Below are 27521 nucleotides of genomic sequence, written 5' to 3' on the forward strand. Positions count from 1 at the left end.
GTTTCCATGGGTCCCGCTCCCTCCGGCCTGTTTCCATGCATCCCGGGCGGGCTGCACGGCGCGGGGGCAGCCTCCCTGCGCGGCTCCCGCTCCGGGCTGTCCCGGACCCCGCTGTCCCGGCTGGGTGCGGCGGCGTCTCCCCGGCGGCCGGGAAACCCCCGCGGCTCCCCTCGGCCTCCCCCGCCTCGCGGCCCGGGCGGGCGGGGAAGCGCCACGCTCCGCCCGGCCCCGCCAGCCCCGGGGCGCCTCCGCCCGCCCCGCCCCATCCCATCTCATCCCGTCCCGTCCCGTCCCGTTCCCCGTGCCGGGCCGAAGGGAACGCGGTCGCAGCCATGTCGCACGGGGCTCGAGTGATCCGCACCGGGGTCAGCAGCGCGGGGCCCGCCGCCCCGCCGCCCGTCACCGTCGCCTCCTCCTCGGCGGGCTCGGACGAGGAGCTCATGGACGGCGGCTATTTCCGCTCCTGCGCCGGCATGCTGAAGGTGGCCCAGATGGTAAGGGGCGAGCGGGGCGGGGGCCGCTGCCGGGGCTCCTCGGGGCCCTCGCAGCCCGCGGGAATCGCGCCCATCCCGGCCGGACGGCTCCTGTGGCGGCGCGGCCGGAGAGCCCTCGGGCTTCGCGCGGGTTTGGCCCCTCAGCCCTCGCAGCTGCCAGCAGGACCAAAAACCCACGTTCCTCTGGCAGAGCGTCTGTCGGAAGCTGCCTTTGCCTCTTCCTAACGCAGCAATGATCCCTTCTGAGCAGACGGACGTGTGCGAGCCCAAAGTAGCAGTGTTAACTTTTTGCCATTAACAGCGGTAGCACCGTGATGCGATGGCACATCGTGCAGTGCAGCGCCTCATTCCGTAGCGTGGGTAAGCTTTTAGGAGACAGCGGGGCCAAGTGGTGGTGCCCACAGCGACCTGGTAGAGTTGGGCACCACAGCTGAGGCTGCTGGCTCCGTGCCCTGTCTGCCGGAAACCTCCAGCAGCGACCCAGTGACTCGGGGAGGGATGTGGGAGATGTATGGCTGAAATTCAAAAGCAGTCGATGGTGGAACGCTGCCAGGATTTGAGCTGATGCCTTAAGTCAGTGCATGAAATTCAGCTCCATGCAGATGTGGAGAAGATTAACAGATGGATAAGCTCTTTCTCATTTTTATGGCCCATAATTATCTGTAAGGTGATTTGTCAGCTTAATTACGGTAGTGGCAGTGATAATGCCCAGGAAAGTGCATGAAAGACATTGTGTACGAATACCTCCACACGTACATTTTCATCCTGCAAGAAGTTGTGCCTTGATAAAGTTTTATCCTGGAGTTGTTGCCTTCATCTTTTGTAAGCTCCCAATGCCTTCTTTCCCCCTGCCTGTATTTGTCCAGTCATTTTTTAAAAGCTGTGTAGATTATTAGCACCCAGATTTCTAAACTGACATTCGAAGTTAAGATTCATTACATTCTAAGTTATTGAGTGCTAATACCAAATCCTCAAGTTTCTCTTTAAAGGCTGCCCAGTTTCTTCCAGTTTCTTATTAGCTGTCAGCTGAGCTGCCCTTAGAAATGACCCTCAGTAGCAGGAGATGAAGTTGACCATGACTGTTCATGGCTGCCTCTACCTGCTGAGCATCTGCCCTGCACTCATGAGACCTTGGAGCTGTCCCTCACTATGGATTCTGTGCTGTAGGAACACAAAGAGCTGTCTGCTGCCTTCTTCTGTCCTGGGTTCTTCCCAGACCACTGAGTGGATCTGGGGAGTCTTTGCAGGAGACAAGTGAGCATGTGTCTACATTGCAGCCGAACCTGTAGCCCTAAAGCAGTAGACTTGTGCTCTGCTGATAAGATGAAAGTCTATTTGCTTTCACCACTGTGGAAAGAACAGTTCCTTTTGTGGGCTAGAAATAACTCATCCTCTCTGCCCTCCATGCTGCTCTGATGTCTCTCCAGCTCTGAGGTGTGACTCCTAAAGCTGCCACAGCATGGGTATTGGTGCTGTAATGTCAGTTTCTGGTGTGCATATTAAGTGCGTGCATTCTTTACATGCTTTACATATTTTCATGTGCTGGATGTAAATTATCTAATTTTATGTAATGCTTCACATACTTTGCATGAAGTCATATTTTATCGATGCCATTCAATCTAAAATTCATCCAAATTTAAGCAATTGGATTTCTGTGGTGACTTTAACAGAAGTTAAAATAATCTAAATTATTTTTCCTTTGCACTCTTTCAGTTTCATCTTCTTATATTTTTGTGTTTTTCATCTTGCCTGTAAACATCAGTAGGAGTTACCTCAGGTATTCAAGGAACTTTGGCAAATGAACTTCTTGCAGTATCACATATCACAATAGCGCCTTCTCAAATAATTCCGTAAGAAAACCAAATGTTTGTCCTGTAGCCTGTAGAAATAACCACGATACATTAGTTCTAGATATACTCCTGCACCCAATAAAATAGGGAGAGCTAAATATTTTTGCAATTCTCTTTTATCTCTTCTCAGACAGTATTAATACCCACAGCTCCATTTGTATGAGTGTTCAGTTCTCCTAGTACAAAATGTTGGCTTTTTCTTATGAAGATTTCTTCGTGCTAAATCTGTAAACATTCCTGCACTAGTGTAGGTGTGGCTGGTGGCTGTAGTCTTACTGAGAAGCAGAACTCTTATGCTGGCAAAGGGGAAAGGTAAGGTCATTTGGGTTAGATATATATCACATTAAATTGTGTGCTGGGCCTCTGAGTGGTTGTGGTTATGAAGAGGAAATGTTACAAGTTTTGTTTTCTCTTTCTTCCTCCTCCCCTTTACCAAGAAGTAGAGGATGTTACAGAGAGCAGGAAAGAAACATTTCATAATTTACTGTAATGTTGAGGGCTGTTTGCTGTGCTTGCAAGATAAAAAACTCCAACGATTAGATGTATGTGTGAGTGACATTAATCTAATGTATGACAACAACATGCTATGGAAATCATAGGAAGAAAATAGAAGATAATGTTACAGCTGTTCTGCTGTAAGACAGAACTAAAACTCAGGATTATTGAAGAGATTGTGCAGCCTGAATTGTTGCTAATTTTGAGTGTTACCGGTGATTTCTCTTGAAATTCTGGGTGCTGTGGTGTCTAGCACAGAATGAAATTAAGAAGAAAAAAGTGTTTCTTGCCTGTAAGCCTATGCAAGTTCCTTTACTTTTTTTGCTAGAGAATTTCTTTAACCTTGCAGAATGATTATAGCTTTGAAAAGACAGTGTATTTTATGCACTGACTTCATGGCCTGGGGAGTAGTCTATAAATATGTTGAAAATAAAATGGAGCAGAAAACATAGTTATGCAGACTTGTGTATTTTGTGTGGCAAAAAGACAATTTGAAAGCTGCTTTTCCATATGTGACTGTTACAAACCTTAGTTGGGGCTCTTTTCAAAATCCAGTCTGAACTGACATTCTGATTTTAACAAGAAATTACAAAGTATTGCAACATCTAACTTCCTCTAGCTTGTTTAACTTGATGTTGTTAATACAGATTTTGCTTTTTCTTTCCTTTCCTTCTGTTTTTGTTTTTTTTTTTTCGTATTTGCTCTTGTGCCAAGACCTCTTAGGGATACATGCAGGATCCCACTGTGGCCACCTTGGTTCTGTAGCAGCAGTGCACAGTGTAAGCAAGTGTGTGAGTGGGTGTGCAACAGTGTGTCCAATACTTAGACCAGAGAAACTGACTTGAATGACTCGAATTTTTGCCAGCTTGCCAAAACTGACACAGGTGGCACTCTCCGGCATTCTGCATGAGCTGTGCTGGTTTGGTTGAGGCACATTTGCTTTGTGTTTGTTTCTTTTTCTTGACAAAGAAATTCACAAAAGCAAGTGCTGCTTGGAATTTGAGAGCTATTCAGTCTTTTAACTTGATCTTGAGACTGAAACATCTTCCTGTCCAAGGAGGTGATTGAAGTAAAACATCTAATTCTGTGCTACTGCTAGCTTGTTTTAGTATAAGCCTTTGTAGGAACCTCTGTTGCTAGCTTGGCAAGTTCTAGTAGATGGGTTCTTGGGAGTTTTTTGAGGTATCCTGTGCCATTAGGGTCAGTGGTATGAATGTGCATTTGTATTGTCACCAGGGTGGCTCAAGTGCTGGGGTTGACAGATTGAACAAGTCTGGTTCCACTGAATTTGTCCTGGAGCCTCATGTGCTTTTTATATTTTTACAGCTGAAGTCTGGAGGATGCCACTGATGCTGTTCTGGACAAGGTCCTGCTTCCAGCCCAGCCCATGTTAGACAGGGGAGCCTGTGTAGGTGTCCCCCTCTCTTAGGCACGTGGTAGGAGTGATTGTATCACCTGTGCACAGTGTCTGAGGCAGAGCTTTGCAGGACTGTGCCCATACAGAATGAAGAGAGAAAAGAAGAGCTGAGAGCTCACATGTAGGAGAGCCATCATGGCACAGCACATGCTTGTGTAGGCTTTCAGGCTTCTCAAACTGTTGTGGGACCACTCCTTTTTCCTGAGAGGTGCACAGTGACCCATGGCCGCCTTTGCCTCTCTTTCACCTCCCCCAGGTTGGGCCAAGCTAACTCTGCTCACAGTTCAGACTGAAGGCCATTGTTCCCACAATGACACCACTGTTACAGCTCTGTCAGAGTAAGCACAGCCTCAGAACACAGGGTGCTTTAAGCTAAAAGCACTGCTGATTCTGTCAGCTCAATATGAGCCATCAGTTTCACAAGACAGAGAACAAGAACATCGAAATTACCTTCTCAGGGCTGAAGAAAAGATTTACAAACAATTGAAATGTGAAAAAAGGATAAACTCAATAAAAGCTGACTTAACAACATAATTTTAACTTGTTAAAAATGCTAAAGCAATAGCTAAAGCTTTTCTGCAGAGTATCTGTTTAATTTCCAAAGTATGCCGTGACAAAAGCAATGACATACTTGACAAGTGAATGGCCAACAAGACAGTCTGTAATTCTGAGCAACTTTGAAGTGTGCTGAAACGTCTCTGGCTTATTTGTATACTAACATATAGTTGCATAGTAGCATTCAAGAGAATATTCATTCATCTAACATTGAAGGCTAGAGAATGCTGGTAGTTAGGTTGCTGTAGCCAAGTTCCATTTCTGAATGTATTTTCAAATTTTCAAATATTCAGAAGAATTTAAAATATTAAGAGAAAGCAAAATCTGTTAGTGCAAGAAAACAACTCCTGATTAAAATCATTGATGCAAGAAAAAGGAATACACAAAAGCAAGTGCTGCTTGGAATTATTTGAGAGCTACTCAGTCTTTTAACTTGATCTTCAGACTGAAACATCTTTCTGTCCATGAAGGTGATTGAAGGAAAACATCTAATTCTGTGCAGCAGTGTGTCAGTGACATGATTTTGCCTTTATTGTAATAAAGCTGTTCAGTCAGAAGAGAGGCATTCTGGTGATATGTGGAGGTGCTGAAATTGTAAACCTGTCTGTGAGTCCTGTATAGACTGTGCTTTCTGGGGGATTGTGGAAAATCACCCCAAAAACGTTCAAGATAAACTACTGGCTAAGCAATGAGATGCATTTTCTGAGGCCAAGGTCAGAGCTGTTGTAGCTGCTCATTATTTTTGTTGTTCTGCTGGAAACTGCAGTAAAAGGACCTTGATGGGCATGCTGAACAAAGAGAAAGAAAAAAACTATCTGAGTCTTAGATGGCTCCAAAGTAAGCTGGAGCACTTGAGTAAGGAATGTCCAAGCTTAGTAATTAAGCCCAGTAGGACTGGGAGGTCCTGTTATTTCCCCTCTGAGGACACAAAGCTGGTTGCCTCAGCCAGTGGTGTTTTTAACATGCTGCTGCTCTGGGTGCCCATTTTTTCTCTCCAGGTGTTTGCGTAAGAGCTGGAAACAAACACTGTGTTCTCTGCATGTTAACCAAGGAGTGCTTGCTGGGAGGCTGACACACTTTTGTTTGATGATGTGAAATTCCACAAGCAACAACATTTTAAGGAATTTTTCCCTTCTGTCTTGTCTCCATGCAGCTGTTCTCAGCTGCAGTGATGTAGGTGTCCACCAGGTTACACAGTACCAGGGAACTAATGGAGCTTTACTTCAGCTCTCTCGTTTTCTTTTTCCATGAGTGTTTTTAGGGAACAGTGCAGCCATAGAGGCCGCTGTGGGCAAGAACAAGTGTCTGGCATGGAAGGGCAGGAAATACATGAGCTTGAAGTGGTTCCATGTGTTTCAAACCACAAGCTGAGAATGTAGTCCTTTTGCTTTTTCTCTTGGGCAGGGGAAGGTTTTGTACCATCTGTTTTAATTTCTATCTGCATCTTTCAGGGGAAAAAAAAAGAGACTTGTAAATTTTCTGATGTCAAAACTGCTCTAGAAGGCTAAAAAAATCAACTCCAAGGCAATTATAGTCATTACTAAATGCTAGAATATCTCTGCTCTGAATGTGTCAGTGACTGTTTTATTTTTTACTTATTAAAAGAGGCTTTCTAAAAGCTCAAAGTTGGAGCCATCTTTCATTGCTTATTTGGTGCATCCATTTGGATTTGTTGCATACGTTCATTAGCAATCTCTGTGCGTGTAAAGGTGATTATTTTCTGTAGAGGTGATTGAACAGGGGTCAACAAATAACATTTTCTGAAATAACAAAAAAAGGGAAATGAAGCATAGGAATTTACCACATCACCTGAGATGTGTTTAGTATGCCTGAACGAGCAGAGTGAAGTATTGGCAGTGGTTTCCTAGCACATTTGTTTTATGGGAAGTCAAATTTTAAGGTGGTGTTTAAAAATCTTAGATCACGTGGTGTCTGTGGATAATAAGATGTGGTGAAAAATGTGGATTCTTACTGCTCTGTGACTTCCTTTTAAGATATGCAAGAGCAGTGTGTCCCCTGTTCTCACTTTGTTTGGATTTGGTGTCCCTTTGAACATCCTCCTCTCCTGCCAGAGGGTGACAGACCCCAGTGGATCCCTTGTTTACAAGTCGGGTGTCCCTCTGCTCAGAGGGACACATGACACAGAGCACCTTGCCAAGCACCCTTCACTGGGCTCCAGGGCTGCAGGGGCTGGGACAATTTGTTGTGTCTCGCTGGGATCCGGCAGAAGCCATCAGTGAGAGAGAGAAGCACACCTGACCCTGAGGCTCTGGTACCTGCTGTGCATTACTGGGGTGTTGTTCCCCAAAGCCAGACAGTGTTTCCTTCTATGAGTAAGTGTTTCCTCTGCTGCCCTCCCTGGGGAGTCCCTGTGAGGTGCTCACTCAGTCCTGTGGCTGAGCTGTCCCCTTTGTGCTATTGTCGTATCGTGTGTGCTGTGGTCTTCTCCTCCTATTTTGTGGTCATATGTAAAGTATGCAGCAGCCAGAAATTGCTATTTTCTGTACACAGAGCTCAGCCTCCGAAGTTGCTGTGATTTCCCTTCACCCACCTGTAAGCTTCCTCTCCTTTGTGTAACTGAGATTCCTGAAGGGGTCATTGTGGCTGAAACAACTCCCTGGCCTGTGATAATGGTCATCTGATGGATGTAATGGCAAGGACAGATGTGCCTGACTGGTCAAGGCTAGCTGTCTGCAGCTTTCAAAGCCAAAACAAACCTGGCTGCTGTTCCTGCAACAATAGCAGCAGCTGCAATGCTTAGGGCTTCCTCTTCTGCTCACAGCTTCCCTTAAGGAAAATGGAAGTGTGGTGATGACAAAATTGAAAAGCTGCTTCATGGGGAATTTTCTTATAGTATTTTTGGCAGTTTGTTGTTTTGTTTCTGTTTTTATGGAGTACCACTAATGAGTTCAAGACACAAGTGCTGACAGCTGGGCAAAAAGTATGCTGTTAACATGAGATGACCATCAGCAGCTGCAGAACTGCAGACTGACTTGGCCTATTTTCCCTGAGTCTGTAATCATGCTCTGCAAGTGCTCTTTTCTTTGTTTGGGAAAAGCACAGTCCCCACTTGCTGTTTCTCACCTGCTGGCTTGTTGAGCCTTTTGGCAATTGCTTGAGTATCCAACTTCCTAGCAGACACAGGAGTGCCGTCTCAGCCTGTTGGAGAGGCCTGTCAGTCTCCAGGCGCTCTCTGAAAGCTGTCAGCTGCAGCAGTGCCACAGGGAATCTCATCTCTTCTCATTTTTCCCCCTCTTTCAGTGCCCTTCACTCCTCTGGCGCCTTGCTAAGCATGGAGTATTCACACTTAGAAAAGGTTCTTCTGTGGTGTGCAAAGACCTACCCTGATCCAGCAGCCAGGCTGTGATGATGCCAGTTCATCTGTGCATTGTCTTGATGTTTTCAGGAGCTCTCGCCTGTGTTTTCCTGATGACAATCATGATATGCCAGCACAGCTAGCAAGGTGGACTTGGTGATGTAAATCCTCCTCTTATTCAAGGAGACCTCGCTCAAGGCTCCATTTCCATGGCTTAGCAAAGCCCTTGCTGGAGATGATAGATAACAACTTTTTAGCTGCTGTCTGTGCTGTCTGTGACTGCCCGATGTCAGTGTGGTGATCTCTGAGGCAGGGAGAGATATGGCAGGTGTCAACTGAAGGTCTGAATCAGTCAAGCACTAAATGCCTCACTCAGGCAGTGAGAAGGGGCTGTGTGGTGAGCAGCATCTCTAAGGGGGAGTGATGAGCAGATTGCTCACTGAGGATTGGCAGGCAGAGGCATGAGGCATCACTGAGCCCTTCACATGGTATCCCTTGATCTCAGCAACAACTTCCAGCAAGATGAGATTGCTGTTTGTGTTTTCATGCATCTAATTTGATAGCTTAACTAGAATGATTGTTGCCCTGGGCTACTGGTTTTTATGTTGTATGTTGCTATCTTAGTTTTAACTGGCTCTGTGCTGCTAGATACGTGTTGGATGTCCAGAACACGGTGGAAACTTTGCTGCCTGTAAATATACACAATGTACCCTGGGCTTCCAGCAGCCAGGCTTGGCTGGCCAGCCAACGTGGGCTCCTTCTCTGTAGGTGGTATTGCCATGCGCAGTTGGTGGATCCATTTTTAGACAGCCATGGAATTTATCTACCAGAGCTCTATAGCTCACAAGTATGGATTAAGCCCTTTCTACATGGTGTATCACTGGCAATATGGGACTTCACTTTGGGGCTTTTTAATGGGCAAGCAATACAAACAAGCCAAACAATCTGTCTGAGAATGGTTCAGAGAGGTGGTCTCAGAGGTGCCTGGTTCCTGCAAGCAGTTTATCTTCCCAATCAGCTAGAAGGAGGTATGGTAGGTGAGGTGGGCAGCCTCCTGCAGTCCTTCTCCACTTACCCCAGCCTACTCACACTGGGGACTGTCTTCTCCTGTCCTTCTGTCTGACGTTCAGCTTTACCAGATGGACAGAACGGCTGACATGGCTCTCCAGGAGGATCTAGATGTTGGAAGTGCTTGACTTGCAGAAGACAGAAGTATCAATCACAGCTTGCTGTGCAATTCTTGAATCTGGAGAGATTTCGTTATACTAATTCCCCTCATTTTTGGCTGCTATCACCAGATACTCCAGTTTCTCCTAGGGGAGTCTGGAGATTCAAGTCTCTTGCAATGTTTTTCACTTCCTGTAGTCTTTTGAGATGATTTAGAGATTCTTCCTACTATGCAAGGTAGATGATCTTCTACAGTGGGGTGAGCTACAGCAGCAGCCACGTGCATATATGGGTTTTTGCAGCAATAAGATAGTATTCTGTTGCCAGCACAGAGAATTAATTCCTTATTAATAAATAAACAAGCTACAAAGTGCAGGGTTCTCCTGCCTTTGTCCGCAGTAATTTTTCCAGTTGTTGCAGGTGACACTTCTTTGAAAGTTAGAGGGAAAACAGCTGTGTTTCCCAGAGCTGGAACTTTGCTAGCGCATTTGCTGTATTAAAATTTCTGTTCCTATCCTTTGCAGACATGCTAGCAGTCAGCTGTGCCATTAATAGTGTTGTGCAGTGGATTTTACGTGTTTGGGGAATTGTTTGTGACTTGCATTATGCCACTTGTGCAATGTTACTCAGTTGCTGCAATACTTTGAGGGTCATGTGTGCAGCTTTTATGTAGATTGGAAAAACTTACTGATAGTGCTTTCACAGTTGGAATGTTTTAAATATAAGTAGATTTTTAAACAAATTGGAGAGAAGAAGAAATAAAATTATGAGGTTGTTGTAGGTAACAAGCTACTCTTTTTTTCATTAATTCACTGCCTGATGGGAATATAGCAAATTGTTTGCCATGTAACCATGAAGTCCTCAGCTTTCAGTAAATAACATGCAGGATTGTGTGGTGCCTTTCAGTGTGTGCAGGCAGCTGTGGGATTGAGGCAGGGAGCTAGTTCAGCTGGCAGGGGTGGGATTGAAGTCCTGCATGCCCTGTGATCAGTGGCAGGCAGGACTTAATTGCAGCTAGTCATTACAAAGAATTGCCTTTTTAATGATCATGGCTAACACCCAGCATCAAGGGCTCTTTAATAATGTCCTTCATATGCTGGCTGTGGGATTACCCCACATCCTTTTCCACCACTGAGGCCTGGGCCTGAGCAGATAGATAGCTTCTTATTAATAGATATAGAACACCACTTGCTTGTATGTGGGATTGTCCTCTTATCTGTGTTGTAGAGGGTCTGAATAAGATTATTTTGCCTTTTCTCACCCTCCCACAATTTTTATCTTCAATAAATAGCCTGTGGATGGTGGTGCACAAGAGCAGTGACTTATCAGAGGCCAGGCAGCCTCCTTATTTTAGCAAAGCAGCCAGACAAGAAGGAAATCTGCCCAGACACAGGGGCTGAGAGATGATTGTGCAACCAAAGATTCGCTGCTTCACAGAACCATGCACTTGCAGGCAGCTGATTTCATCTGCCATTAATGAAGTTTCAAATGGACTGTGCCTTTTCTCTTCTTTTTCTAGTGGGGGTTTACAGCTCACATTTCCAACACTGCCCTGGAAGAAGGAAATCTCATTTACAGCAGCAGTCAACATTGCTGCTTATATTAGCTGAACCAGTCTTGCCTGAGCTGCAGTTGTAACCTTGGTCTGTGCTTTGCTCATCTCTCTGATTTGGGAAGCTGTTAAAAAATTATTTTACTCCATCCAGAAGTATGAACTTAATAATACGTGGGTGTTGCTTCACTGTGTTGAGGACATTTGGAAATGTCCAGCTGTAATCAGTGACAGAGGACATTTGGAAATGTCCAGCTGTAATCAGTGACATTTCTCCAGGGCAGTTATCCTGATTGGCTCTCGTAGGGATGGAAAATTCCAGTTACTATCTTGGCTGGTGTCACAAGCTGGAAACTTTGACTTTTTTTTCATTCAAATACAAAAAGCATTTAGCTCTTATATTAAAAAAAAAAGGCTGTGATGAAACTGCATGAGTCAGTGCTGTCCCTTGCTCCAAATTTGCAGACACAGTTTCTGTACAATTGCTTGCGTTAATACTTGGTTAAGTTTTAAGATAGTGGAAATCAAACAGGTTTTATCAATTTTATGAATAGCTCTCAGGGTCCTCCTCTTTTCAGATTCAGGAGGAGGGACATTAAAGCAGTACAAAGGTTCATCAGTCCTCCAGCAAGTACAATGGATGAAAAAGAAAAGCAGTTTCAGGTATTACAAATAGTAAACTGGTGTGCTAGAGCTGCTGCCTGCAGTGTTTGTGCAGGTGTAGCACTATGCTGAATCCTGTCCCCTGACACTTCTCCCCATTAGAATTAGCATTAGAATGGTGCTAATTTTTGGTTAGCTAATTTCAATACGTGCCCTGATGCAAGAGAGTGGGCAAGATAGTTAGGAAACATTAAAAGAGGGAATTGGGGTGCATTGTCATGTATAGAGGGAGATTTGGATGGGAAAGAATGAGAGATATAAAAGGAGAAGAAATATGGAGTGTAATGGAGGGAAAGAAGAGGACAGGGGAATATGGAGCAGAAAAAAAAAAGGAAAGGAAACACCAGGGAGAAAAGTTGTCTCTTCTTATGGGAGCATATAGTAAAGGGGAAAAGTCAAGAAGAAAAAATACTCTGAGAAACATGAGGATGTGGTTATACATTGCACGGCAAAGTAATTAAATGAAAAGATAACACAGCTGGGTGAATTATACATGAGAATGTGTATGTCCTGGTAGAATGGTAAAACTTTGAGATAAGAGTTATAGTGTTCCTCTGTAACTGGGCACCTTGAGGCAATTTTGCTTCTTATTAATGTTATCTTTCCTCCTGCAGTTAGGTTGGCATTTCACATCTTATTTCTATATAGAGAAAGAAAATTATTATCCAGAGCTTAAAGTTACATGGTCAGATAGCAGTTTCAGCCTGGCAATTCAGTACATCATTTTGGGATTTGTAAAAACCATAGTCAGTGTCTTTCTGCAATGAAGTTTTTTAATATTGTTCTCTGTGCTACCACAGAAGATAGAAATCCAGATAAGGGGTAGGCCACATGCAGAGAGTTAACCCCAGCCAGCAGCCAAACACCCAGCCAGCCTCTCACTCACTGCCCTCCCCTGCAGGATGGGGAGAAAATAGAAGGAAGGCAAAAAGACCCATGGATCCATATAATGGCAGTTTTATAAGGAAAGCAAAAGCTGCACACACAAGCAAAGCTGTAAATTCTTCCATTACTCTGTTCAAGGCCAGGCTGGGTAGGTGGTCTAGCTGAAGGTGCCTCTGCCCATGGAGGAGGCTGGGAATAGAAGATCTTTAAGGTCCCTTCCAGCCCAAAACATCCTGTGAGTCTATGATTGTAAACATATTGGTTGCTTGGGAAGAGAAATGCCATAACCTACACTATTCCGCCTGAAACCTGCTTGTCTTGAGCTTTTACCGCTAAACACGGCATCATATGGGCTGGAAAATCCCATTGCTCAGCTGGAGCCAGCTGGCATTGCCAATGTGAGCACTTGTGAGCGTGCTTTGGGATGAGGGGAGGGAGAGGAGAGGCAGGAAGCCTTGCTGCTGTGTGAGCCCAGTTCAGCAGGAAGCACTGATAGGTTATCAGCAGAACCACCTTTCTGTGGTTTTAACCACAGAAAGAGCAGCCCCTGTGAGCTGCTGTGAAGGCAGCTTGTGACACACCCACAGCAGGACATCACCACTGTGCCACTGTCCAGGGGCTGGCACAGCTTGCACAGTGGGAAGGGGCAGCCTGTGCTCCGCTGGCAGAGTGGTGAAAGAGCTGCTGCACAGGGGTGACTGAGAATGTGCAGCTCTGAACGGTCAGGGATGGTCAAGAGGATGAGCAGTAAAGTAGTCCTAACATTAAAGATTAGAAAACAGTTTATTTGCAATGTCTTGTGCATGGTGTGCTTTCTGAATCACTGCTCACAGTTGGTTTTAATAAGTGACAGACAGGAAGTAAATACTGATTTCCATTTTACAGTGAGCTAGTACTCTCATTTTTGTTTATCTTGTGTGCTGAGCTAGCAACTCAAAGCAACTCTCAGAAAGTGAACCTTTTCCTCCTTTTGCTTGTTGTGTGGCTTCCTCCTTGGATGATTTTCACACCTGCTTGTCTGTTACATCTGTTGATTGTCCATTTGGGCTTTTTGGAGAGGGGAGCAGGGAGGAAAAGGATATGGGTATTTTGGTATGGCTTTGGGGGGTTTTGTCTTTGATTGTTGGGGTATTTTTGGTGAGCATCTATTTTCATTCACTCTGTAAAGGAAAACAGCCATCTTGTCCTAGACATTTATTAGCAGTCCTCAAAATTTTCACCTTTATTTTATATGTCTGAAGTGTTTTGAAGGTGCAAAACTTTAGCATAGTGCATGTGAAGTCTTTATTAGTCCTCATTTGGTGACTGGGGGGAGCTGAAGTGGTGAAATACATGATTTACTAAAGTTCACACAGAAACAGAATTACAAAACTGGGGTCAGGATTCAAGAGTCAGTGACTTACAATTTCTCCCTTGTTGTGTCAGTGGAAATGGGCCTCTCATCCTCAGAACATTAGGCTTTCCTTTAAGAGTAGGTTCTTGTCAGTTTTGGAGATCATGTGGGATTTATGTTTGTGCAGGTAGCTGTGTCTGTGGAAAATTTAGTTCTCTCCAAACGTTACAGAAGAATTAGTTATTGGCAATAAAGCCAGAGCTTTATTTATGACATGCATTATAGCAGGACAGTAGAAAAAGATCATACAAAGCACTTGCACAGATTGATTCCTGGGTTATAAAATTGTTCTGTGGTCAGATAAGCTACAATCATCTACCACATGAGCAGAAAATGCTTTGTGGTGCCAGCTGGCTTTTAGGTACATGCAGAGCAAAACAAGTCCTTTCCTTTGTTACCCTCAGGGCACAAGTGAAGCAAATTGTATGTGTAATCTCTGGGCTGGTGGGCATGCACCCCTGCCTACCCCTTCCTTGGAGCAGGTGGTTCTCTGCTAAGTTCTTTGAGCTTTCTGACTTGGCCTGGGCCTTTCCCTCTGTGCTGGTGCACTCCAGCACCGAGTGTTGGTGCAGGAGAGCCCAGCCCATCAGTCCTGAGGGCAGGCAGCTCTTGGGCAGTGTTCCTGGTGGCCTCTGGGACCAGTGACAGGACTGGGAGCCACAGGAGTACCCAGCCAGCAGAGAGGCTGGGGACTGTGTGGCTGGCTTGCTCTGGGTCTCAGCATCATGCCCAGCCCATTCCCATGTGGACCAGGGGGAGCCAAGATTTCTCTGTAACCTAATTGCAGGACTGCAGCCACCCAAGAGTGAGCATGGGGAGTTAGAGGTGGAATTCAAACCATCTAAAATCAGGAGTACAACAACATGTGGGCCTAATGCCATGGGGCTTTTCTCCAGTATGCATTTGCCTTAGGATAATTGGAAGTTGGATCTTCCTTCTATGTATAATTTCTTCTTCATATGAAGGCATGATTCCTCTCCTTCCATTTAGAAGGTGTTGAATTTTCCTGCAGTGGAAGATTTGTTTCCTTGAAGTCTTGATACACATTTTCTTTGTTTTTTACTGAGTGTAATAATGACCAGAGGACTCCAGATGCTCATTCTTTGTCAGGTACAAGAAGAAACAGGGAGGAAACCAGCTGATTTTTAAAAAGAAGCAGCATTTCCAGGGAACACTTCAGAGGTATTTTATAGCACAGGGGAGGAGAATGTATCTCTCTTGTCCAGTCTTTCCCTATCTTCTCTAGTCTGAGAAATACAAAAGGAAAGTGTGCCATTCTGAACAGATTGATGTAATAACTATGGGCAGGAAGGAAGATCCAGGGAATTACAGGTTTGTCAGCTTCACCTCAGTCCCTTGGGAGGTGATGAAGAAAATCCTCTTAGAAAGCATTTCCAAATACATGAAGGACAAGAAGGTGATCAGGAGTGGTCAACATGGATTTACAAAGGGGAAATGATGCTTGACCAGCCTTGCTGCTTTCTGTAATGAGGTGACTAGCTTGGTGGACAGGGGAAGAGTGATGGATGTGGTTTACCTTGATCTTGGTAGGGTTTTAGTCTCCCATCCTCACAGACAAGCTGACAAACTAGTTATGGATGAAATAAGTGGGCAGTGAGATAGATTTAAAACTGAACAACCCAGCCCAGAGGGTTGTGATCAGTGGTACAAGGTTCAGTTGGGAGCCAGTCACTAGTGGGGTACCTCAGGGGTCCATACTGGGACTGACACTGTTCCACATCTTCATTGATGGACCTGGATGATGATGCAGAGTGCACTCCTGGAAAGTTTCAGGTGATTAAAAACCTGGGAGGAGTGGCTGATGAGCCAGGGGGTTGTGCTGCCACAGAAAGAGAGATCTTGGCAGTCTGGAGAGAGAGGAGTCTCATCAAGTTGCTCACAGAGAAATGCTAAGTCCTGTCTCTGGAGATATTTGAGGGTAAGCCCCTGCACCAGTACAGGCTGGAGGTTGGAAAGCAGTTCTCCAGAGAAGACCTTGGGATCTTGGGGGACAACACAATGACCATGAGCCAGCCATGGGCTTTTGTGGTGATGGTGGCCAACAGCTTCCTGGGCTGCTTTAGGAAGAAGACCACATCAGGAAAGAAAGAATTGTGTTTCATTTTTTTGGTAGATCCGAGTTAATTTCCAATCAGAATGGGGTTTAGCTTGGGAAGGTATGTCAGTGCCATTCTGTCAGAGACAGATTGTAAGGATGTGCTTACCTCATCTTCAGCTCCAAGTAGGGAAGAGAATGCAGGTTCTGTAAAAGTCTTGCAGGCTCTGTTATGTCTTTGCTGTCTGCTAAGTGCTGCCAACCTTTAGCTCACATTGCCTTGACTGCAAGATAGTTCCTGATCTATACCAGTGTCCCTAAAAGTGCTTCACAACTAATTTCAAATATCTGGTCCAAAGGAGAGTCAAGAAGTGGGTTCATTTAAGCTGATTGACTTCTGTGAAACAGAGTAAATGTGGCACTTTATTTAAATGCAGAAATCCCTCCTCAGGGTTGATTAATGCATATGGTCTTTATTTTGCTCTCAGAAACCAGAAAGCACTTAAATAATAGTACCTGCAACGTGTCCCTCACCCCTTTTGTAATGCAGATCTGGAGCCCAGGTGTATATTGTGGAGCACACTGAAATCTTCTCATGAGACTGCCCATCGCTTGACCAGTACTTGTGCTTACACTGGCTTGCTGGCTATGGGTTACATCTGTGTTGCTGTCATGACCTGGGAAGTGCTATATTGAAATGGAAATAGCAGTGCCCTGGGTTTAGTTGGTTTTTTTTATGCCTCCAGTTTTTATTTTCAGGCTGTATAAACCTGCTCCCCTGAGCACAGATGCATAAAGAACACTCGTAGCATTTGATCACTTCAGTGCTTTGTAATTCATTTCTCTCTCTCTCTCTCTGTGCCACCGACTGAGTTCTGAGATAGATGTTCAGCTGTATCCCAGACAGTTACATATTTATCACTTTATCACTCAGTTCTCTGGAAACCAGAATCCCAGGGGAAAAAAGGTACAGTCATCACCTGGTATATCATGATACACCAGTATCTGGTGAAGGAACTTCAATATTTGTCAGTTTCAAAGAACAAGTGATATTGGGTGGCTCTATTACTTGTATTTGTTAGTGTTCTTTTTTCAACAGGTGACTTTTAAAATCTGACTGTATCTGCAGGCAATACAGTGTGGCAGATGGGGTACAGCTTTATAGAAAGTTGAGAGGGTCCCCTTTGCACCTGTCTGTGAAACAGAATCACATGCCTATGAACCAAGGACACTCTTAAGAAATCTCATGTTGCAAAATTTATGCTAAGAAAGTAAATCTTTGAAAGAAATATCTCTTTCCATGCAGTGGTTTCTTCCTGTCTGTGTGCTGAGGCACATACAATTCAAAGAAGGGAGAATCTTTACTAATTTGGTTTGGAGTTGTTTTAGTCATGAAGAACTGTTGAAATGGAAAGCATGTTTGTTCAAATCCGTGGTTCTACCCTGTCAGTAGTTGAGCAGATTCTTCATTGGTACCACGTATCTTCTTATTTCTGAGGATTGTGACACCTCAGATATATGTTCTGTCCTTGGATGACTCGCATTCTTCTTTATGCTTCTCAATTTCTTTATACCTTTTAACTGAAAAAAAAATACAGCTATTCTTCCATGAAATGGAAAGAACTGGGTCTAGCTTAAACTAAGGGGTTTTTTCCAATGCTTTTTATTATTTGGATGGTGGTTGTACTTCAAGAGTCCAGTCCTCCTCCTTATCCTTTGTACACTGTAAAAAAACCTGCTAAAGTTAATTGTTCATGCATGAAATGAGCCGGTGGGCAGATTTAATATTTCTGTGAATTAACATTTCCTTCTTGATTTTTACAGTGCAATTGAAACTGGGAACTGATTATTGTGAAAACACATAAATAAGGAAAAGTTCTTCTAGCTTTTTGTGGTTAGAGAATGTTGTCCTCATCCCACCTTTATCCAAGAGCAAGGCTCAGTGCTTGCTGTGACTTGTTGTTGAGTTTTCCTATAGAGTAAAATTTCATTACATTTAGTTTTAAATTATGGAAATAATAGCTGTGTCTTGCATCACTTAGAGTGTGCTCCTAGCTTATAGGGTAAATTTTCTCCTTCTGATTGTTCAGGTTAAGTTATTTTTATTATTATTTAAGTTATTATTATTCAGTGGCTGAGTCAGATGACTCTGCTTAACTGACATTAAGATTCAAAGAGCAGGGCTCACTTACAGAGCTAATATCAGCTCCTTGGACTGCCACAGTAAAAATAATGGAGCTGGACCAGGTCTGACAACAGCTCAGGAATCCTGAGCTCTGACTTTTTTTCTCTGGAGCCACTGTTTTGAGGTGGCTCACTGTCAAGACATTGATGTGGCTGTTTGGATGGAGGTTGGTGAAGGTGGCAGGTCCTTGTGAAGTTTGTACATACAGACCTTTTGGTTGCCCTTGTACATGTGTATATTTAGCCTGTCCACTCAGAAATGAGCAGGTGAAACCTGGCTAACCCTTAGGGAGAATCTAAGCTATGTTGTTTGGGCGTTGGGGTTGGGTTTTTTTCTCTTTTAATCTTAAGGAAATTACTCTGATAATGAATGCAGTTGGTTAGGAGTTTGGAAGATGAGTGTGCAGGAAAGGATGGTGCAGTCTTGAAGTGCTGGCTTCCTCAGATAGCTTTTTAATGTCCAGGAGAAACACTTAAAATGTGAATAATTACAGCTTCTAGCTGACTTTGGATGAACTAAAAATTACAGTGGCTGAAAGCATGCATTGGCTGAGTCTGTAATAAAAAAATATTTTAGTATATTCTTAGTTGATTTATTTTGATCATCCAGGTTAGCCAGAACAAGTAGCTTTAGATTAAAGAAAAAAAGGAAATAGCTTTTGTCCTTAGCAAGCATACAGCTGAAAGAAGTTGTATGATAATGCTTTATAGTTTTATGTGGCAGTGTTAACTTATAAAAGTTTTGGGGGTGAGGTGAATTAAATCAGTTCCTCCAAATGTTTATATTATTTACTCTGCTACTGCCTTACAGCCTACTAATACTTCCGCTCTGTAGGTGGCAGAAAAGGAAGAGTAAAACTGTTAGCTCAGGTGCCCTGATTGTGCATGTGGGAAATGTCACTAAATGAAAGTGAAAGACGTGTTTATGGACACCTCCATTTTCACAGCTTTCAGTGGACTCCTTCTGAAAGTCTCTGGGCTTCAGATGCTTCAGTCACTGGTGCAACTCCAGGCATCCAGTTCCATTTCTCTATTTGAGACCTCTTCTGTTGTACATAGAGACATCTTCAGGTTGAGTTCTTCAGGCTGAAACTGCTGCTTTCCTTGTGGTCATTTCCCCTTTCACCAGGGAGTTGCTTCAGCTCATTTATCAGCTAATTATAAAACCTTATTATCATGCTTGTTACTTTGTCCTCCATTTTGTTGGGACCACCCCATTTACATTAGATATTTGTCTCTTGTTTTTAAGTGCCATTTTGTTGTGCTTAAAATCATCTCCATAATCCTCTGAGCACCACAGTGAACACCTTGAATGTGCCTTTTGTCTTCCAGATCACGCTGCTGATTGGATTTATCAGCGTAAATAATTCTCCATGGACAGATTACAGTGCATACAGCTTCTTTCAGATTGTCACCATGTGCGACCTGGTTATGATTTTGTTCTTCTACATCATGCACATTTTCAGAGTCTACAGGAAGCTGACTTGTGTTAGCTGGCCACTTGCGGTAAGGCTGGGCTCCTCTCCTCTCCTCTCCTGGGGGTTGATGGGGCTTTCTCAGTCCATTCTTTGTGCTGTTTTTCGCTCAACTCTCACTCAAGATAGGCTGTCTTTCACTCAATTCTTTTTTGCCTCGTATGCAAATCCCTTTGTTGCTTGCATTCAGCTCAGCAGATTGTGTAACTGTAAAATTTTCAGTTGATTTGGATTTGATTCTGCCCTCCTTTGCACAGACATAAATCTAGATTTACTATATGGAAGGCAATTATTTTATTAAGAGGCAATCAAAAGGAAGCGACTGATCATCAAGCCTTCAGCAGGTGGGTCCTAGCTCAGGTCATTTATAGCAGCTCAGGGATTGCTAAAGTACCAAATCATAGCTTTAGAATTCATGTACTGCATCCTGTCCCAAAATAAAACCTGTGAGTGCTATTTAAATCAAATGTGCCTCTTTTTGGTATGGTTTTAGATAACTTAAACAACAGCAAAAAATAATATCCTCAGCCTGATTGCCGCAGCCTGGCCATTCCTGGGATATCCTGCAGGATGTTCCTGCCTCATTCCCGCATTTCCCATACACATCCATCTCTAATATCCTAGCAGAGAACCCACAGGCAGCACCAAAAATGTGAGACCTGAACTTCCTCCATAATTCTGCTCAGGTCAGCTAACAGAACAGTTCTGCATCCTAGTGTGGGATGGTGGATTTTAACAACTTCTTAGAACATGCCTCCCTTGAATATGTTAGTTCCACTGAAGAAGGGCCAAAGGAATGGGGAAAGCCAACTGGAGAGATAGAGAGGAATTTTTAAACCCAAGAAGTGGTTGGGTGGTGGTTAATGGAAACTATGTAAGTAATTTACAGATGTAAGATAACAGTTTGTCCATCCATCCACTTATAACCAGAGAAAAAAATTAATTTTCTTTTTCTTTTTAGCTGAAGAATATGGCTAGACTTTTTTTCAAATGTGTGCCACCACTATTTGTTTCTAAAGGTACTTATTTATCTAGAGATAGTACAGATGCCGGGATTGAAATAAAGGAGTGAAGTAAGCTAATAAATTACAGTTTTGCAGAGAAGCATTTAATGTGTGCATTGCTGTAACAGGACTGTGCTATTTTTGCCTCTGCATGGGCTGCTTCTGGGGTTTTTTTGTTGTGTGTTTAATTATTCCTCAACGTTCCAGAGTTTAAGGCACTGGAGTTTGTAGCTGCTCAGCTTCAGAAAGATTTATAGGATGTGATGCTTGAACATTGCTGCTCTGTTACAAAACAAACAACCTCGTTTTCAGTCACATTTAAGTATCTTTAGAACAGAAGAGGAAGACGTGAGAGAGTCTGGAAAACTACAGCTAGCATTTGGATGAGTTTCCTGGCAGGATCTTTACATTGCAATCAGGGGTGTGATTTGCAGCCAGTAAAGCTGAAGTGGTTCAAGAGGTTGTTCATTGCTGACACCTTTTAAAGCTTGGAAGTATTTCTCCAGAGGGGTACTCTGCCGGCCCTGCCAGGGTTGGTTCTCCACCTAATGTGGCCTTTGATGACTCTGTTGCAGCTTTGCCCATCCCTTGGATTCCTCTAAAGTAGTAGCTTGTGTACAGTGCTTTATTTGATGTCTCTAAGGAGGCAGTGGAATGTCCCATTTGCTGCTGCGTCATGGGCTAGTCAGAGAAGCCTCCTTGTGCATATAATTTATTCTGGCAAATGCAAGGGTTGAGATTTTGATTACCCGAAACAAGTTTACAAATTAGGAAAGTAACTTGTGGTCTCAGAGCCTACTTTACAGGAAAAATCCTCCTCAGCTCTTTTTAACACCTGAGCAGGGTGAAACTGGTGTGGTAGACTGTTCATCTTCTGGGCTTTCCTTGGAAAATTTCCTTTTGGGACTACATTCTGTCTTGAGACAGAATCTCTCCTCTCCTGTGTATTTGCTTGGCTCATGCTAGTAGTGCAATGCAGATAAAGGAAGCAGATATCCACCTGCCCCACCCTGCTGTGCACAAGAAACAGCCCATGTTCAGTGTCCAAACACCTGTACTGGTTGTCATAAGCTTTGCAGGGATTCAGAATATAAATCCACAGCTACCTCATGCTTGTTACAAGGTAAAATTGACTCCTGGGCTGATGCTTATCATCTCAGAGAAGAATTTAAATGTGGTGTCTTGGTCCTCTCTCAGAAAACATCATGGCATCATGTTTTACTGCAGCTGTGCTTTTCATGGCTTCCCTCCCTTCCCTCCCTTCCCTGTGGTTCCCAGTCTCAGCTGATTTAAGTTTTTAGTAAATGCAGCAGTAGATCCAGTGCTTGCTTCCTAAGATTATCAGAAGTAGGAGCATTTGGTTTCCCACTTATGCTATTTCATATAGGCTAGAGAAATATGTCCTTAAGGCTCCTTCTTCCTCCAGAACCATCCCTTTAGGTAAGGTGCATACTTGATGCACTGAATAATGTACTGTGCTGAATTGAAAGGATTGCATCCATATCCAGTTAGTAAATCCTATTCCAGTAACATTAGTAGACCCAAACTGTTCTTTTTTGAGCAGAAACTGAGGTTTGGTATAAAATCCACTCACAAGGTGAGTTGCTGGGTTTTGGGTTTTGGTTTTTTGCTTTGTTTTACTTTGCTTTTTTTTTCTTTTCCTTTTTGACTATGTTTTGTCCTCCGGGTTTGAGGGTTTGAGTCATCTCTGCCAACTTTCTTTCTGAGACATATCAAAATGCTTTACAGATAAGTTTCCCTTCTGATCCATGCTGTGCTTGTCTTTTCAGGAGTTTCTTCATTACTTAATTGGTACAATTCTGCTTCTCATTGGATCGATTGTAGCAGCATCCAAGAGTTACAATATAACTGGACTTGTGGCTGGAGCGGTAAGACTGTGTTTATTAGGCTAGTCACTTTTAAAATTGCAATATATATTAAGTAGGCCATTGGAAATCTATCACTTGTACCTTTGTTTTCTTACAGACTTGCCTTAGTTGTGTCTTGGTTGGGTGAACAACCTTCTAGCTCATTTCAGTGAATGTTCTGTAACACAGTGCCAACAAAAATATTTTGTTGTCAGATGCTGGACTCATCACTAATGTTGGTATTTGTCCTGCCAGATCACTGAAACCAAAGGCTTTTGCTTTAACCCACAGGAACTAATGTGTTTAGGTGAAGAATTAAGACAATTAACTTTTGACAAGAGACTGTTGTAGCAGCTGGAAATTACCTAAAGGATTTCATTCCACTTTTCAGCTTTCAACGCTTCCTGCTCCTGAACAGAGCCCTGTTCAAGATAATTTCTCCTGAGCTAAAACCCAGTGAGGCTCTGAGCTGACTTCTGGCAGGTCCTGTCTGCTTCTCTTGGCTGGAAGGCTGTACAGAGAGAGGCATGACTTCCAAGTGTGGGTGACAGTATTTTCACAGCAGCAGGACCTGAAATACAACTCCTCCAGAATAAAGAATTACTTTCAGAAACTTAGTCCTGACAGTGCAAACAGACTAGGAAACCTACCTGACTTGTTTATTTGGCAGACAGCAGGGAAAGACTTATTTGAATGGGGCAGTAAAAGAGCAGTAATCAGAGGTGCTAGAAACAGTCTTTTCTTTGTTGCAGAATCCTAGTGAGAAGTTTAGAACTTGACATTCCATGCTGCTGTCCGGCTTTTTCTCCCTCCTTGTGCATGACTCTCAGTCTGTCTTTCAGTTTTGACAAGATATGAGCTGCTATGATACTACAGAAACTTCTGGATTTTTTAGTTTTTTGTCAGAATGGAGTAAAAAAAACCCACTCTTTTTTGGGTCTGTTAATCCCATAGAAAGTGTAGCTGAATATACAAAAGTGTCCATACATGCATGGAATATGTGTCATCTAATGCTCCATAAGTATTTGTGGTTTGTTTGTTTTCTCATCCAGACTTTCGGGTTCCTGGCTACAATACTTTGTGTTATAAGCATGTGGTCATCCTACAAGGTTTCGTGCATCACACAGTCAACAAGTAAGTATCGTGCTTAGTAACTGCCTGAATGCTTCCCAAAATGAATATTTATATTTTCTGGCACAGGGCTGTTTCTACCTGGAAGAATCTATTAATGCCCTGGTTGCAGTGACTCAGAATTACTCAAAAAGCAATAGTTCCAAATTTTCTGTCATCACAAACATTGTCACAGCTACTGACAGCTGTTAACAAATAGCTACAAGAGCAAAATAACTTGCTTCTAGCTAATAATGAACATAGCAGTGCTTTCTTTTCTCCCTTCCCCACCCCTTACCAAAAGGTTTCCAGTGTGTTGCTTAATAAATTGGATGAATTTGTCTGTGGCAATACAAGTGACACTGTCTTCCTTTTCAAAGATGCATCTGTGTGACTCCATCACCTGTGCAAGACGTCTGCCTTACAAAACAGGATGCCAAAGAGGAGTGTCCACTACTGAGGAGAGACACATGGGTGTATTGTTACTAGCCTGGACAAGCTGGTAGCTTTGGAAGATCTGCTTGAATTCCTATGCAAAACAATGTTGTGAACCAAAGTTTTTTTAGTCCCCCCTCCCAAAGAAGTTTATAATGGAGAATCTGCTTGTTTCAGAGAAAGACAACTTCTAACTCGCAAGCTGGGCTGTGGCCATTTCCAGCTATTTGCAATAAGTGTTATTTAAAACTCATTTGGACAGTCATTTGGTTCTCCTTTCAGAGGGATGGAAAAAATCCTTCTGATTTCCTCCATCTGTTTACACAAGGGAAATCCTGAAATTCCTACCTGATTCTTAACTTCCAAGGATTATACGTTTAACAAATGAACAGTTACAAACTAATTTGTGCCTGGATAAGCTGACCCAAGCCTTTGTTACCTCTTCCTATCAGAACTGTGGACTTTTTCTAACATCAGCTCAGCCAGCATCAAAAATTATGAACTACAACTTGAAAACATCATTTCAAGCACTTCCTCCTAACCCCAACAGTACACGATGAAATCAGGGATTTTCTCTATGAATTTTTAGCAAAGATTATTCTTTTAAAATTCCCTTGCCAAATACAGAAAAATATGCACGCAAGAACATACATTTAATATTTTATGGGGTCTTTTTTTTCCTTCTTTTCGTAGTAAGACCATTTCTTTAGAAAATTTCTATGCGTTTGCTATAAATTATTCACTTCGTAATCTAACAGTGTTTATGGAAAGCCCATTGTGAATGGAGCAGTGTGCTTCTTTCTCTTTCTTCCATGTGGTATTGTCACTTCCTCTGCCTCAGCTGGAATCTGTGCTCCTGGGGACTCTGCCCAGAGCCTGGACAGACAGAACAGTTCAGTTTTGTCCAACCTGGTATCATAATGAAATTCTATGTAACTTCAGTGCTGAGACAATGCCTTCTTGGCACCTTTCTCTTTCCTTTTGCAATCCATCTCTGGTAAGCTGGGAGTTCTTTGCAGGAAAAAAGGAAGCATGGGCCTCTCTTCCTCTTTGGTGCTTCTCCAATCATGTCTAGCTGTGAAGTAGAACTCGGTTTATTCTCTTGGGATAACTGCATGGTGGTGCAGCAGAAGTTGGGTTTATACAGTTTACCAGGGACAGTCTGAAGAAAAAAAACATTTTCTGGCCTCCAATTTATTTTTCTATTTGTCTGAAATTCTTCATCAATAATGCTAAGTAATTGAATGGTTGTCTCAGAAAATTCTTTTTGTGCCTCATGGCAGGTCAACATATATTGCTATTTGTTGCCACCTTTTTTTTTCCATCCTAATATATGTATCTTTACTTAGAATTTATTTTTAATTCTGACAACAGAAAATTGGCCAGCTGCTAAAATGTCAAAAATTTTGAGTAAGTAAATGAAAATAGGCAACTTGAAGAGGTAAGAATCCCCCTACTCATGGTGCACAGTTTCTGTGATTCTTTTTGCTATTCCTTTTCAAAAGTGTCCAGTTTAGAGCAACACAGAGCAGGAAACAATTCAAAAGAACAAAATTCTGTTTTTAGTGGATGAAGGTACATACATTCACTCCAAGATAAAGTGCTTCAATATTAATACAGAGGATTATTCAAATAGACCATATAACAGGCATATATATTGTTAATAATTTCATATTGGCTGTTATTTTTCTACAATGTTCAACTTCTGCCCCCTACCTTCAGATGATGTGTTTTATGCTTAGCCAGGAATGAGCCATTTTCTTCTTTTTGACAGCCAGAATTGAGCATAGCTCAAAGGCTTTCTGGCTAGAGAGAACAAACATTCTCCTCAGCTGGGAATCCATTGTCAGCAGTGTCAGTGATAGCTCAGCCTTCCTTGTGCTGTCGACACAGGACAAGTCAAATGGCCTTATGTGACAAGAGACTTCATTCTGGGCACTTTGAGTGAAAATACCTGCAGAACAAGGTACTCACACACACACACACACACACATATGTGTGTGTCTAATTTTTTGCAACAGGGGTGCTTGATCTCCAGTCCTCCTGCCAAGACTGACTTAAGAGTTTTCGGAAAGCAGCACTCTGACTTTAATTTGCACTGATATGACAGATGTTTAAAGATACAACCTCTCCTGTTCCCCTAGAAGAAAAAGGCTGTGTTATTTCTCCTTCACCTCCTGAGGTATGACCTCAGATTGACAGTAGGAACCTTCCCACATTAAGCTTTAAGCCTGCTTGGCAGTCCTGTGGCAAGCAGTGTTGTGCTGAGTCCTCAGCGCTGCTGGTGGCAGTGGGGAGAAGCACCTGCTAAGGATTGGGGCTGGAGCCTGAGCTTGCTCTGCAGAAAAGGCTGTTTCCACTTTCTCCTGGAACCATGCCCCCTCTCCTGGCACTATACTGGCTTTTTTTTTTCCTGCCTCTCACATCACTCTTGTCAGTTGTCACCATATGGAGAAAAAAAAGTCAAGGGGAATTTCATGCAGTCTAACGACCAAAGAATTTCTGAACTATGTTCTGTGATCATCCAAAGAATATGTTTTGCTGTAAGTGCACTTGCCTATACTGGATCAAGAGATGTAAGTTACCAGTTCCCTTTTGGCTTTTGTGCCTACTGACAGGGCTAAAATGTTCCTGCAGCTTTGGCTGTTGCGACAGCGCTGGGTCCACAGACCCACCAGATGCTCCTAATCAGGATGCTCTCAGGCTGGAAGACTGACATCTCTGCTGCCAAAGTTTCCTTGCTTTCCCCAAATCCTCCTTGTGAAGCATGTCTACCAAGAAAAGCACAGATTTTCTGTTATCACCAGCTCCACCGGGGGTTGCTGAATGACAGCTCCGTCTGGCAGGGAATTCAACACCTCTCTGCTGTACCTCTGCCAGCAAAAGTGTTTTAAGTCTCCTTCAGTGTCAACCTGGTTCTGAAAGCTCCATCTGTCTGCAACTTTGTCAAATATGGGATTCCAGCTGTTTTAGAAATAAACTCTGTTAGCTGTCTGGGTGATGTGGAGAATCAGACTGTTGTCCTGGTCATTTTTTTCCTTCCTCTACCACAGCAATGGCTTTCTCTCAGGGGAGTATCAGAATACATCCTGTAACTGGAGGAAAATAGGTAAGAGCCACAGAAAAACCTGCTGTTGTGTTTGGATGTGCTCCAACTATCCCACCCAAAAGTTGTCCATCCTCTTCAGCTCCAAGATGAGTGTAGTTTATCCTTTGACCTAACATAGAGTTTGAGATTCAGTTTTTACTGAAAAATTAAAGTGTAAATGTTGGGAGAAGAAAATTTGTAGTACAAACTGTTTCATACTGTGAAAAAACCAAAACCTCATGTTTGAGCTCTGGGGACTTGAGATAAGGCAGGGAGTGAATGGTGCTTTTGTCAGGTAGAAACCAGGAAAATGAGAAGGGGAAATGAAACTTTTAAAAAAGAGGAAGAGGGGCTTTGAAAAGCTTGAGGACCACAGTGCTGGATGAAGACACTGCAGGTTATGTGACCTGCAAATCTTGCACACTTTTTCTGTTGCTGAGAATTGGTTGCACTGTTTGGAAACAGTTCACTATGTGGGGTTTGAAGAGAGTAGCAGGACACCAGGATAATGATA

At 43.2% G+C, this 27521-nt stretch overlaps 1 protein-coding gene across 1 annotated transcript; it reads left to right on the forward strand.

Moving 5' to 3' along the window:
- Nucleotides 1-249: 249 nt before the first annotated feature.
- On the forward strand, nucleotides 250-26967 carry CMTM7 (CKLF like MARVEL transmembrane domain containing 7). The gene is made up of 5 exons (XM_030944078.1): nucleotides 250-494; nucleotides 19360-19533; nucleotides 22297-22395; nucleotides 23427-23508; nucleotides 23865-26967. Exons 1-5 carry the CDS (start codon nucleotides 333-335, stop codon nucleotides 23876-23878), a joined length of 531 nt encoding a protein of 176 aa, XP_030799938.1. The 5' UTR covers nucleotides 250-332; the 3' UTR covers nucleotides 23879-26967.
- Nucleotides 26968-27521: the final 554 nt, after the last annotated feature.

The sequence above is a fragment of the Camarhynchus parvulus genome, chromosome 2 (assembly GCF_901933205.1).
Source record: "Camarhynchus parvulus chromosome 2, STF_HiC, whole genome shotgun sequence".
Classification (NCBI taxonomy): domain Eukaryota; kingdom Metazoa; phylum Chordata; class Aves; order Passeriformes; family Thraupidae; genus Camarhynchus; species Camarhynchus parvulus.

What these genes read in the sequence shown, in the direction of transcription:
- CMTM7 (XM_030944078.1), top strand. Translation starts at nt 333, where the DNA reads ATGTCGCACGGGGCTCGAGTGATCCGCACCGGGGTCAGCAGCGCGGGG. An exon ending in GTGTTAGCTGGCCACTTGCG is followed by an intron (nt 19,534 to 22,296) that starts GTAAGGCTGGGC and finishes TTGTCTTTTCAG; the next exon opens with GAGTTTCTTCATTACTTAAT. An exon ending in CTGGACTTGTGGCTGGAGCG is followed by an intron (nt 22,396 to 23,426) that starts GTAAGACTGTGT and finishes TTTCTCATCCAG; the next exon opens with ACTTTCGGGTTCCTGGCTAC.